Source organism: Saccoglossus kowalevskii, chromosome 1, assembly GCF_978046115.1.
Source record: "Saccoglossus kowalevskii chromosome 1, keSacKowa6.1, whole genome shotgun sequence".
Lineage (NCBI taxonomy): Eukaryota > Metazoa > Hemichordata > Enteropneusta > Harrimaniidae > Saccoglossus > Saccoglossus kowalevskii.
Window position 1 is genome coordinate 9797116 of NC_140641.1, and position 15796 is coordinate 9812911.

Here is a 15796-nt window from a genome sequence, read left to right on the forward strand (position 1 = left end):
CTAAAGCTAGGGTTGTATGCTGTCAATCAGCAGTGAGCGCTGAAAGGAATGGACTGTTTTTCTTGTTGACAGCTAATCATTTCTGCTCTAGTGGAATTCATTCATGTGGAGTATGCTGAATGGATGTGAATCATCACAATTGATGACATTTATTCTCTGTATCTGCTAAGCTCACTTTAGTCACTGGTCTATGTTGTTGGTTTTTTACACTCTGGCTTTCCTCTCTCGTATTGTTCGATTTAACATAATGCTGCTCACTCATGTGTTTGTGTTTGAGAATCAATTCTATGGCACGTACGGATCTATGTATTTCCAGTTATGTTGTTTTTTAGTCAGTCATGGATTACAGATCTGTCTATACCGTAGTTCCTCATTTTTGACTCCCATGTGCGAAGCACAAAATGGGAGTCTTTGCAGTTAGTGTGTCTGTATGTGTGTATGTGTGTATGTGTGTATGTGTGTATGTGTGTATGTGTGTATGTGTGTATGTGTGTATGTGTGTGTGTATGTGTGTATGTGTGTCCGACTGTTCCACTGCTATCTCAAGAACCATACATCGGTTTTTGATGAAACTTGGTGCATAGATGCTCTGGGCCAATGCGCAGATTTGATTAGGTTTTGGTAAAAATCCATGCTCGTTAATTACCTAATTTGCATGATAATTAGCTAATTTTTAGCTGTTCTATGACTGTTCCACTGATATCTAAAGAACCACTCATTGGATTTTGATGAAACTTGGTACATAGATGCTCTGAACATATGCGCAGATTTGATTAATTTTTGGTAAAAATCCGTGCATATTAATTACCTAATTTGCATGATAATTAGCTATTTTTTAGTGGTTCCATGACTGTTCCACTGATATCTAAACAACCACTCATTGGATTTTGATGAAACTTTGTACATAGATGCTCTGAACTAATGCTAGGTTTTGATTAGTTTTTGGTAATAATCCGTGGATACTAATTACCTAATTTGCATAATGATTAGTCAATTTTCGGTTTTTCCACTGATATCTCAAGTACTAATCATCACATTTCAATGAAACTTGGTACATAGATGTCATACAACACTGCACAGACCTGATAGTTTTTATGGTAATATCAGTACGTATTAATTACCTAATTTGCATAATTAATTAATTTTCAGCATTTGATATAAGTAGTTAGCATTACATTTCAATGAAACTTGGTACTTACATACTCAAGGACTATGCAGAGATTGATTGTTTTCGATAAATATTTGTGCATATTAATCACCTAATTTGCATAATTAGTTAATTTTCAGCTTTTCCACGGGTATCTCAAGTACTAATCATCGCATTTCAATGAAACTTGGTACATAGATCCTTTAGGACTATGCAGAGACCTGATTAGTTTTAGGGTAAATAATTGTGCATATTAATTACCTAATTTGCATAATTAATTTTCAGCTTTTCTACTGATATCTAAAGTACTAATCATCATATTTCAATGAATCTAGAATTATGCAGACCCAATTAGTTTCCGGTAAATATTTGTGCATATTAATCACCTAATTTGCATAATTAACCAACTTTCACACTGATATCTCAGGTACTATACATCACATATCAATGAATGTACATGGATGCTGTAGGACAATAGACAGACCTGAATAATTGTGGGTTAAAATCTGTACATATTAATTACCTAATTTGCATAATTAACCAATTTTAATCTTTCACACTGATATCTAAAGTACCGTAAAAACTCCAAAATTTCGACTGGTTTTAAATAATTTGTGTTAGAAATGTGACGTGTTTTTAGAGTCAAAATTAAGGTGCATTTTCGGACAGTCGAATTTTTCAGAATAGAAATCAGCAAAAAAAAATGGGGATGATAGACAGTGTGCTTCATTAGTTTTTAAAAAATGCAATGTCCGTCAATTGACGTAAACTTCCTCATGTTTCACGGTAAAAGCAAAGGTCGTGGCCAAGTTGTAACTCAAAATCTAAACAAAGTCATCAATCAGTGAGTATTATGACAAGCAAAACAAAACATCAAGACGCGGAGAAGAGGTCAGCACAAAACTAATAGGTCAAAAGACAAAGCTGTCTCGCACTACCTAGGAAAACTTGCGAATGTTCGAAGTACAGGTACCCATTGGACAAAAGATACATGGAAGTTTAGCAAACGATCTCCCCGACCCAGTGCAATGTATCCGGTTAGAATCAAAGCTCACGTGTCCCTTATTTGAGCACCGTACCGGTGATTTGAGGGACCAAATTCTGCCGTAAATTCGCCCTTGGATTAAAAAATATAATGGGATTTAAGAAAATAAAATGGGACTTTTAAGGTGTATTTTGGCGTCATTTTTCGGACATTTCAATCAATCCTGCCGGCTAAAATAGAGTCTAAGTTTTACCGTAGTCATTGACGTCTGTCTATTCAAGAGTACACGAGTATGATTTTTATCGTGACTAGCGTGAGCGGGTAAGCTTCCTTTCGAGAATGAGCTGTTATCACTGTGAACAATGTTAAATTATTCTTCAGATGACCAGTTTATTTTTTAAAAACAACTAATTTTTTTATTTAAAAAAAATCATGCCGTTTTCGCAACATCCAGCTTTTTGATTGGTTAATTAGCGATTTGACCTATTTGACCTAAGAGAACATGGCGGATATCCTACAGCATCAAACGTTTATACGAGACCGGAATCATTCACTTACGATGAAACTAAGTTGACTTTTATTTGTATTTCATAACCATTCAACAAATTTATTTTGTGTACATTATTATAATCACTACTGAGTACAGTAATAATCAACAATTCAGAAACGCAGCATGCCGAGATTTTTGTGTTCGTTTTTATTTGAAACTTCGTTTATTTAGAATATATTTTCGTTACCAATAAAATAAAAATCTCTCAGTCAATCAGAAACCCGGATTCATGCCTTTGAGAAAGGTCCCGTTTGAACGCTCACATCGGTTTTTTTTTTCGTTTGGGGGAAAACTAAAACTGGTCGCAATTTTCGAATAAGAATGAGTCGGCAATTTTTAGTGGAGTCGAAAATTTGGAGGTAAATAAAACACCGAAACCCGGCAAATAAATAGGCGGTCAAATTTTTAGAGGGGTCGAAATTTTGGAGTTTTCACGGTGCTAATTATTCCATTTCAATGAAACTTAGTACAAAGATGCTCTAGGACAATGTACAAACCTAATTAGTTTGGGGTAAAAATCTGTTCATATTAATTCCCTAATAAGCATAATAATTCATAATTTTTTGGTTCTAATCACATTTCAATTAAACTTGGAGACATAGATTTTCTGTTACATTGCGCAGACCTCATTAGTTTTACACTCAAATCTGGTCATATTAATTTTCTGATTTGCATAATTAGTTTTCAGCTAAGTAATTTCGAATTATATTTAATGTGTCTCCAATACTCTCAGCACATGGGAGTTCTTTCTAAGCTTTCTTTGATTTATGAGATACAATCACATAGCAGTGAAAAGTCATCTTTTGTGACCTTTCACAAAATAAACCTGTTTACCATTTCCCATATTTTTTTTTTTTATTAAGCCCAGTAGCCAATGAAAAATGATGTTCATTTGTTATAACATTTTTACCACCAGGCTTCCTTGCCCACATTTTTCTGCGCTAGTTTCTTATATTCTTCAATATTTTTGGAAATGAACCCTAATTTTGAAGCCAACAGACAAAATTTGTATCATTTTTCAGGTTTTACTATTAAAAAATTGGCTGTTTTTGTCCCAGTCTTCTGTATGAAGTTTATTTTCACTTTTTATTTTATTTTTGATGAGGTGAATGTAAAATATAGTACCAGTAAAAATGTTATTTTCATTGATTCATCTCTTCAGCAAAAATAAATAAAAAGCGAAAAAGTAGTTTAATACAGTATTTATAAGGCACTTGAAATTTCTAATACACTTATAATACTGATTTTTTTCAATTTGTGACAAATAGTACATCTCATCTTTAATAAACAGTTACCTGATTCCTAAGTTAATTAATTTGTGAAGTTGCTTGAAAGTATAAGATAGCTTTAAAAAAGCAATTTTTTGTTCTAAAATCATTTAGTATTTCCGTCAACCAAGTTTATTTGCAATAATTTATTTGTTAATAAAGAGATTCTGATCATAAGATTTGGAAAGAATACAAGAAAAATGAAGAGAGTTTATATTGTGAATAAAATTAACTTTCAAGTTCAAATGGCTGATGTCAACTCACATATACATGTAAATATGTTGTTTACTTTGTAAGTCATATGACTATTTAACCAAACATTGGAACTGCCTTTAAAATAATGGACTCTGTATCTATTGTTACTCCCACACAAGAACTGAGTTGCCTTATTTTGCCAAATGACTGGTTGCCACCAGTTGTTCAAACAAAAGATGACATTGCAGCCACTGAAAATAAATTGTGTTTATTTTATGCAAAGGAGCTCAAACTTCTGCAAATTAATCATGGTCATTCATTCACTTCCTTCTATATAGTTTTCAGAAAATATTTCCCAAATACAACTAACTCAGTTTTCATTTTCACATCTATACTATGTTCTCACAAAAACCCAATGAGTACACCTCACTGGAAAAATAAAATAAAATAAAAAATCCCTGCTTGCGTATACCTATACTGGTACCCAAAACACACCCACAGAGTTCATTCTTGGTTCAGAGCTTTTGCCTGATGTACATGTGTACCCAGCCTACAGTGATTTATTCAACTCATTTTGTTTTCAACTTTACAACTTGAGATTTATCTGAATGAAGATCAGGTGTTGTCCTTTTGTGTCATGATGGTATTGGTATTCATCGATCAATTTTACCCTTTTCTTTGTCTTCACAGGTTGCCTAGCACTAGGGAGAGAATGTAAATGTGCAAGAAATCAGTTTGCATGCGCTGTCATCACCAGGGGAGAATGTACATGCATTCCCGATGAATGGACCTGTGATGGCGATGATGACTGTGGAGACGAAAGTGATGAAGTAGACTGTAGTAAGTTATTTCTCAAATGTTCTATTAAAAAATGTCTTATTAGTCCCCGTTCGGACGAAGTTTGAAAACAGGGACTTATAATTCGGTCTCCGTCTGTGCGTTCGTGCGTCCGTCCAGAGTCATATCTCAGAATCGCTTGGACCGATTCCGTTCATTCTTTGCATGTGCCTGGTACTTTATCTGGGACATATGCACATGCAGTGGTTTAGCGATTCGATTCAAAATGGCCGACTGGCAGCCATCTTGTTTTTTGAAAATGTTGTATTTTGGACATGCTTTGTCAGTTTTCATTCAAATTTGGTACATAGATTATACATGTTAGGATACATGTCCACGACGATTTATTTCACAATTGGATCAAAGATGGCTGACTGGCAGCCATCTTGTTTTTTGAAAGTGTTGTATTTTGGACATGCTTTGTCAGTTGTCATTCAAACTTGGTACATACATGTAGTTTATACATGTTAGGTTACATGTCCATGACAATTTATTTCGCAATTGGATCAAAGATGGTCGACTGGCAGGCATCTTTTTTTTTTTTTTTTATGCAGTATCTTGGAAGTGCTTTGTCAGTTTTCATTCAAATTTGGCACATACATGTACATGTACTTTATACATGTTAGGATGCATGTCCATGACAATTTGTTTCAAAATCTGGTCAAGGATGGCCGATTGACAGCCATCTGACTTTTTGGTCTTACTACTATATTTCCAAAATTTTTGTACCATTTTCATTCGTATTTGGCACATCATACATATCAGAGTGTTTCATAATCAGATCAAAGATGGCCAAATAACTGTTTTTATTTTTGGCCATATTACAACTACACCTGTTTTAATGTAAATAAACAATCTGTTGTATACGCCACTTGGAATTCAAGGACACGCTCGTGACAACCCCCCCCACCCCACCCCACCCCCGCTTTAATATGACAAGCACAAAGACAACTTAATTTAACGGGGACTGTGTCATTTTCAATGACTTGTTCCTGAATTGTCATGAACCATGTGTTGCTTTCAGATCACAGCTAACCATGGTTGAGGTTAACATTTTATATGATAGCCAACCATGATAGTCCATGGCAAACCATGGTTGAGATCATCCCTGACCATTGCATGTGATAGCCAACCATGATAGTCCATGGTAAACCATGGTTGAGATCATCCCTGACCATTGCATGTGATAGCCAACCATGATAGTCCATGGTAAACCATGGTTGAGATCATCCCTGACCATTGCATGTGATAGCCAACCATGATAGTCCATGGTAAACCATGGTTGAGATCATCCCTGACCATTGCATGTGATAGCCAACCATGATAGTCCATGGTAAACCATGGTTGAGATCATCCCTGACCATTGCATGTGATAGCCAACCATGATAGTCCATGGTAAATCATGGTTGAGATCATCCCTGACCATTGCATGTGATAGCCAACCATGATAGTCCATGGTAAACCATGGTTGAGATCATCCCTGACCATTGCATGTGATAGCCAACCATGATAGTCCATTGTAAACCATGGTTGAGATCATCCCTGACCATTGCATGTGATAGCCAACCATGATAGTCCATGGTAAACCACGGTTGAGATCATCCCTGACCATTGCATGCGATAGCCAACTATGATAGTCCATGGTAAACCATGGTTGAGATCATCCCTGACCATTGCATGTGATAGCCCACCATGATAGTCCATGGTAAATCATGGTTGAGATCATCCCTGACCATTGCATGTGATAGCCAACCATGATAGTCCATGGTAAACCATGGTTGAGATGATCCCTGACCATTGCATGTGATAGCCAACCATGATAGTCCATTGTAAACCATGGTTGAGATCATCCCTGACCATTGCATGTGATAGCCAACCATGATAGTCCATGGTAAACCATGGTTGAGATCATCCCTGACCATTGCATGTGATAGCCAACCATGATAGTCCATGGTAAACCATGGTTGAGATCATCCCTGACCATTGCATGTGATAGCCAACCATGATAGTCCATGGTAAACCACGGTTGAGATCATCCCTGACCATTGCATGTGCTAGCCAACCATGATAGTCCATTGTAAACCATGGTTGAGATCATCCCTGACCATTGCATGTGATAGCCAACCATGATAGTCCATGGTAAACCACGGTTGAGATCATCCCTGACCATTGCATGCGATAGCCAACTATGATAGTCCATGGTAAACCATGGTTGAGATCATCCCTGACCATTGCATGTGATAGCCAACCATGATAGTCCATGGTAAACCATGGTTGAGATCATCCCTCACCACTGCATGTGATAGCCAACCATGATAGTCCATTGTAAACCATGGTTGAGATCATCCCTGACCATTGCATGTGATAGCCAACCATGATAGTCCATGGTAAACCATGGTTGAGATTATCCCTGACCATTGCATGTGATAGCCAACCATGATAGTCCATGGTAAACCATGGTTGAGATCATCCCTGACCATTGCATGTGATAGCCAACCATGATAGTCCATTGTAAACCATGGTTGAGATCATCCCTAACCATTGCATGTGATAGCCAACCATGATAGTCCATTGTAAACCATGGTTGAGATGATCCCTGACCATTGCATGTGATAGCCAACCATGATAGTCCATGGTAAACCATGGTTGAGATCATCCCTGACCATTGCATGTGATAGCCAACCATGATAGTCCATTGTAAACCATGGTTGAGATCATCCCTGACCATTGCATGTGATAGCCAACCATGATAGTCCATGGTAAACCATGGTTGAGATCATCCCTGACCATTGCATGTGATAGCCAACCATGATAGTCCATGGTAAACCATGGTTGAGATCATCCCTGACCATTGCATGTGATAGCCAACCATGATAGTCCATGGTAAACCATGGTTGAGATCATACCTGACCATTGCATGTGATAGCCAACCATGATAGTCCATGGTAAACCATGGTTGAGATCATACCTGACCATTGCATGTGATAGCCAACCATGATAGTCCATGGTAAACCATGGTTGAGATCATCCCTAACCATTGCATGTGATAGCCAACCATGATAGTCCATGGTAAACCATGGTTGAGATCATCCCTGACCATTGCATGTGATAGCCAACCATGATAGTCCATGGTAAACCATGGTTGAGATCATACCTGACCATTGCATGTGATAGCCAACCATGATAGTCCATTGTAAACCATGGTTGAGATCATCCCTGACCATTGCATGTGATAGCCAACCATGATAGTCCATTGTAAACCATGGTTGAGATCATCCCTGACCATTGCATGTGATAGCCAACCATGATAGTCCATGGTAAACCATGGTTAAGATCATCCCTGACCATTGCATGTGATAGCCAACCATGATAGTCCATTGTAAACCATGGTTGAGATCATCCCTGACCATTGCATGTGATAGCCAACCATGATAGTCCATGGTAAACCATGGTTGAGATCATCCCTGACCATTGCATGTGATAGCCAACCATGATAGTCCATGGTAAACCATAGTTGAGATCATCCCTGACCATTGCATGTGATAGCCAACCATGATAGTCCATGGTAAACCATGGTTGAGATCATCCCTGACCATTGCATGCGATAGCCAACCATGATAGTCCATGGTAAGCCATGGTTGAGATCATCCCTGACCATTGCATGCGATAGCCAACCATGATAGTCCATGGTAAACCATAGTTGAGATCATCCCTGACCATTGCATGTGATAGCCAACCATGATAGTCCATGGTAAACCATGGTTGAGATCATCCCTGACCATTGCATGCGATAGCCAACCATGATAGTCCATTGTAAACCATGGTTGAGATCATCCCTGACCATTGCATGTGATAGCCAACCATGATAGTCCATGGTAAACCATGGTTGAGATCATCCCTGACCATTGCATGTGATAGCCAACCATGATAGTCCATTGTAAACCATGGTTGAGATCATCCCTGACCATTGCATGTGATAGCCAACCATGATAGTCCATGGTAAATCATGGTTGAGATCATCCCTGACCATTGCATGTGATAGCCAACCATGATAGTCCATGGTAAACCATGGTTGAGATCATCCCTGACCATTGCATGTGATAGCCAATCATGATAGTCCATGGTAAACCATGGTTGAGATCATCCCTGACCATTGCATGTGATAGCCAACCATGATAGTCCATGGTAAACCATGGTTGAGATCATCCCTGACCATTGCATGTGATAGCCAACCATGATAGTCCATGGTAAATCATGGTTGAGATCATCCCTGACCATTGCATGTGATAGCCAACCATGATAGTCCATGGTAAACCATGGTTGAGATCATCCCTGACCATTGCATGTGATAGCCAACCATGATAGTCCATGGTAAACCATGGTTGAGATCATCCCTGACCATTGCATGTGATAGCCAACCATGATAGTCCATGGTAAACCATGGTTGAGATCATCCCTGACCATTGTATGTGATAGCCAACCATGATAGTCCATTGTAAACCATGGTTGAGATCATCCCTGACCATTGCATGTGATAGCCAACCATGATAGTCCATGGTAAACCATGGTTGAGATCATCCCTGTCCATTGCATGTGATAGCCAACCATGATAGTCCATTGTAAACATGGTTGAGATCATCCCTGACCATTGCATGTGATAGCCAACCATGATAGTCCATTGTAAACATGGTTGAGATCATCCCTGACCATTGCATGTGATAGCCAACCATGATAGTCCATTGTAAACATGGTTGAGATCATCCCTGACCATTGCATGTGATAGCCAACCATGATAGTCCATTGTAAACATGGTTGAGATCATCCCTGACCATTGCATGTGATAGCCAACCATGATAGTCCATTGTAAACATGGTTGAGATCATCCCTGACCATTGCATGTGATAGCCAACCATGATAGTCCATGGTAAACCATGGTTGAGATCATCCCTGACCATTGCATGTGATAGCCAACCATGATAGTCCATGGTAAACCATGGTTGAGATCATCCCTGACCATTGCATGTGATAGCCAGCCATGATAGTCCATGGTAAACCATGGTTGAGATCATCCCTGACCATTGCATGTGATAGCCAACCATGATAGTCCATGGTAAACCATAGTTGAGATCATCCCTGACCATTGCATGTGATAGCCAACCATGATAGTCCATGGTAAACCATGGTTGAGATCATCCCTGACCATTGCATGTGATAGCCAACCATGATAGTCCATGGTAAACCATGGTTGAGATCATCCCTGACCATTGCATGTGATAGCCAACCATGATAGTCCATTGTAAACCATGGTTGAGATCATCCCTGACCATTGCATGTGATAGCCAACCATGATAGTCCATGGTAAACCATGGTTGAGATCATCCCTGACCATTGCATGTGATAGCCAACCATGATAGTCCATTGTAAACATGGTTGAGATCATCCCTGACCATTGCATGTGATAGCCAACCATGATAGTCCATTGTAAACATGGTTGAGATCATCCCTGACCATTGCATGTGATAGCCAACCATGATAGTCCATTGTAAACCATGGTTGAGATCATCCCTGACCATTGCATGTGATAGCCAACCATGATAGTCCATGGTAAACCATGGTTGAGATCATCCCTGACCATTGCATGTGATAGCCAACCATGATAGTCCATTGTAAACATGGTTGAGATCATCCCTGACCATTGCATGTGATAGCCAACCATGATAGTCCATGGTAAACCATGGTTGAGATCATACCTGACCATTGCATGTGATAGCCAACCATGATAGTCCATGGTAAACCATGGTTGAGATCATCCCTGACCATTGCATGTGATAGCCAACCATGATAGTCCATGGTAAACCATGGTTGAGATCATCCCTAACCATTGCATGACATAGCTAACTATGACTGCCATGGATTCTGCCATTTGGTTCTCGCATTTTTCGCATTGGGGTCGCACATTTTTGTTTCTTTATATGATGCTTGCATGATGTCAATATGTGATATAATATCAGGTGGAGGACATGATGCAAATGCGATTAATGCACAAATGTGTGTTACAGGTATTAAGTTATACTGTACTTGGGAACACACAGGTAACATGACTCAAAAATGAGTTGATCTGAAGAAATTTGAGCCAGATTTATGTGTTTATTTGCATTTAATGTTGGATATTTCATTACATAACAATATATGCATGTTTTTAATTTGCTTTTGACTGGATACTCGGGTATCTACATAGGTTGTGAGAGTACAGTGTTAAGTGCTTTGCTTCAAAGACACATGATCAGAGTTCACACAATCCATATGATATCCCAACCATCAAATGTCACCTGCCGGCATGACACATCCACATGTATAAGTCAATATTTGTTTCAAAACAGGAATAATCTTTGATGTGTAAGAGAGAGCAACTGGCACATGTTGGAGACAAAAACACCTGTGCATCTCAAAGACAGTTGTTATTTTGGTGCAAATACACTGAACCATGACTTGTTTTGGACAACACTCTTCAGATCATAACTCAAACAACTGACCTGTCTTCATCTCATAAAATCTTTCATTAATTCTCCATGGTAAACACATAAATATTGACGGATGAATGACTGTGTCTGCTTTTGTGCATGTTCCGGTGCTTTTGTTTTTATGGACATGGTGCTGCATTAAAGGCACATTGCAGGTTTAGTATGGAATGAATGGATTTGGGATTTCAATGGAAAACAAAAGATAAATCATTTTTACACACATTGTGATAAATTTCTTTTCATAAAAACTATAAACTCAAATGTAATTTATAATTATTAGTCCCCGTTCGAACGCAGTCCGAAAACGGGGACTTGTGTTTTGCCCTGTGTCCGTCCGTCCGTCCGTCCGTCCGTCCGTCCGTCCGTGATCACCTGTATCTCGAACATGCATGGACCGATTAAGTTCAAACTTCACTCATACATCACACATTATATGGGACATATGCACATGCATTTTTTTCATGATCCGATTAACGATAGCTGAATAGCGGCCATTTTAAGGCCGAAAATGCATCAAAATCGCACATTTTCACCATTCCGGACCCGGATCTCAGTTATGCATGGATGGATTTTGTTCAAATTTGGTACATACATTAAACATAATAGGACCTTGATGCACGTCATTTTTTTTTTTGGATCGGGTTCGAAATGGCCGACTGGCGGCCATTTTGTTTTAAAGAATTCAGTTCTGGATCCGTATCTGAGACATGCTTGGATTGATCGAGTTCAAACTTCACACACACAAGGTACATCATGTCACAAATATGTATGTGCATTTGTTTCATGATCTCATTAACGATAGTCAAATGGCGGCCGCTTTAAGGCCGAAAATGCATTGAAATCGCACATTTTCACCATTCTGGACCCGGATCTCAGTTATGCATGGACGGATTTCATTCAAATTTGGTACATACATTAAACATAATAGGACCTTGATGCACGTCATTTTTTTTTCGGATCAAGTTCGAAATAGTCGACTGGCGGCCATTTTGTTTTAAAGAATTCAGTTCTGGATCCGTATCCGAGACATGTCTGGATTGATCAAGTTCAAACTTCACACACACAAGGTACATCATGTCACAAATATGTATGTGCATTTGTTTCATGATCTCATTAACGATAGCCAAATGGGGGCCGCTTTAAGGCCGAAAATGCATTGAAATCGCACATTTTCACCATTCCGGACCCGTATCTCAGTTATGCATGGATGGATTTTGTTCAAATTTGGTACATACATTAAACATAATAGGACCTTGATGCACGTCTTTTTTTTTTCGGATCAAGTTCGAAATGGCCGACTGGCGGCCATTTTGTTAAAGAATTCAGTTCTGGATCCGTATCCGTATCCAAGACATGTCTGGATTGATCAAGTTCAAACTTCACACACACATGGTACATCATGTCACAAATAGATATGTGCATTTGTTTCATGATCTGCTTAACAATAGCGGAATGATGGCCATTTTAAGGCCGAAAATGCATCAAAATCACGTATTTTCACAATTCCAGAACCGGATCTCAGTCATGCATGGATGGATTTTGTTCAGATTTAGCACAATGTGTTGTACATTATGCAGGTGCATTTCGGTCATGATCTGCTTTGAATGTATATGTCACTCAAATATAAACGGAACGGGGACGTGTCATTGACAATGACTTGTTTTTTTTCAGAATTTCTCTTGTTTCATAAGTTGTTCTGTATGTTAATTGCTTGAATATATAAAGAAATGCAATTGGACAATTAATTTCCTGAATTTTGCAACTGGAAATCCTGAACAATTTGATGTTTAGAAGAACATATACAAATCTCAAACAGAAAGATTTATTTGTAATGGCCAATAGTACTTTCAGGGGTGTTCAACTATTTTCATCAGAGAAGTTTTGGTCCAGTGAATATTTAATGATTGTCCTTTGCATTGGATATGTAGATAGGGATAATTTATAACTATACTTGTTTGGTTTGACAGCTCTTCCCACCTGCTCTAAAGATGAATTCACCTGTCACAATGGCAAATGCATAAGAGCTAGTTGGGTCTGTGACTCCGATAACGACTGTAATGATGCATCAGATGAGTTCGGTTGCCCACCCAGAAACTGCTCTGAAAGTGAATTTCGTTGTGCCAATAATAACTGTATCCGAAAACGTTGGCATTGTGACGGAGATGATGACTGTGGGGACGGCTCTGATGAAATTTGTGGTATGTTCTTTATTTATGAAAATTTAATATCAATTTTTGCAAATTTATTTTACGGTTTGCTTTATTTTAAATAATAATTTATTTGGTATGGTGGCAAGTAATAATTTACTTGAATTGAGATATTGATATTGAAACATATAATTCAATGCATATAATTTAAATCAATGCTCCACCTTGAATGTGTCTGAAGATGTAGATACGTACTATCCAAATCTATTGGTATATTTCATATTAAATTGCATCATGTTACGAATCATTTAGGCTGTCAATTTTCAACAGGATCTTTTATACTTGGAATACCCTTCCAATAAATTCTTCCTGTCAGTGTCACCTGTTATAAAAATCATTTATTAACATTTTATTGTAATCTTTTGGAAAATAACTTTCTAGCAAATAATTTAAGTTTATTGTTCATGTTTTACTGGTAAAGCCTTTTAGATTATTTTAAATTGCATTATTGGTAATTTGTGTGTATGTAAATTACATGTGGTGAGTTGTTTCAGCTGTGCAACCTTTTTCTGACGTTTTCGTCAAAATGTTAATAAATAGAAAAAAGAAATTATGAATGAAATTGTTATTTTTTAGTTCATCATACATGTTCAGAAACCGAATTTACCTGTACTGATGGCAACTGTATAACAGCAGTGTGGAGATGCGATGGTGATCAGGACTGTATGGACGGCTCAGATGAATTCAACTGTCGTAAGTTAATTCCTGTACACAATATACATAGACATAGACCTGCAAAGAACAGAATCTAAACTGAGGACTTACAGTTTATTCAAAAAATACATTAAACAGGAATATTATTTTAACTGATGGGCAAGCGGTTCAAACAATGAGCAAATTTAAAATTAGCTGCCACCAACTGTACATAAAAGTGGGTAGACACACAAAACCAAAAACAAAAATTCAGGACAGGAAATGTGACAAATGTAACGTGATTGAGGATGAAATTCATTTCATTACTGAGTGTGATCTCTATACAGAAAAATAGACAAGATTTATATAGTCTATTCTCCAATCCAAATTTCAAAAATTACAACAACAAAGATAAATTTATACACATTTTAAACACAACTAACAAACAATGTCTACTGAGGTTATTAAAATACATACAGAAAGCCTACAAAATAAGAAAAGAAAAGATGATAATAATTAATTATTAAGGTATTGTTGTGCTATATTTTCAGTGTGATTTAGTTGTTGTTTATTTGAAGTCTATTATTGTATTGTACGTGTAGTTTGATTGTAGTTTATTTCAAAAGTTTTTCTTACCTGAAAGAAACTTTTTATGTTACTTAAAAGAGAAAGAAGTTTATAAGCTTTTACGTATAAAATTACACAGTTGTGAAAAAAGGTCATGTAGTGGCTAAGTCGGAAATGCAGCTGTAGTTTGGATTTCTTCCTTACTCCCATAATGTAAAGTTTTCCAGAATCTTTCTGAACTTCTTTGCTGTATCTTTTTAAGTTTGTGTAACCTCATTCAGATTTCTCTATTATCAAATATAAATAAAATCAAATAACGTATCAAAACATTGCCAGTGCTCACATTGTTGCATCTATTCTGAAATCTAAACAACTATTATACATCTGTCACTGTAACGCCATAAGTTACAGCGTGACGTAATTTTGCAGTGTTTCACGGGGTATTTTGATCCTGCTATATAAAGAAATGCAAAATCCAAATATGGAATGATTATGCGCGTAAGTGTGCTCTAATAATAAAAACAAACATGGCTGCCACCAGGGTTTGACCGACTTTGACTTCACACAAAGATTTATGTTGATTCTGTTTTAAACTTTTTGGATTTCGGTATTCCCATAATGTATCCTTAGAAGGAATGGGTTATTACGAGGATACTTCAAAGTATGCACTCAGACAGAATGCTGTCAACGTCCGCTGCGCATATATTAGTTTGGTTGCTCATAATTATCACATGGTTGAGTTTATGCCGTTTTCACCGGCTCTTCGACTGGTGTTTCGCACAGAGCCCATAGAAGTACATTGTACAGTGGTGCATATCTTAGCAACATACATGTAAAACATTCTGTGATTTAGCTCCGCCCCAGAGAATAAAAAATGTAGGTCAGT

General features: G+C 37.7%; 1 protein-coding gene across 1 annotated transcript in view; it reads left to right on the forward strand.

Annotated features, from left to right (window-relative positions):
* The window catches only part of LOC100375584 (low-density lipoprotein receptor-related protein 4-like), a 94673-nt gene that overhangs the window by 49355 nt on the left and 29522 nt on the right, over positions 1 to 15796 (forward strand). Inside the window, exons 2-4 of the mRNA XM_078011326.2 lie at positions 4836 to 4985; positions 13471 to 13701; positions 14287 to 14403. Coding sequence (XP_077867452.1) covers positions 4836 to 4985; positions 13471 to 13701; positions 14287 to 14403 — 498 coding nt within the window. The remainder of the gene's footprint in view (positions 1 to 4835; positions 4986 to 13470; positions 13702 to 14286; positions 14404 to 15796) is intronic.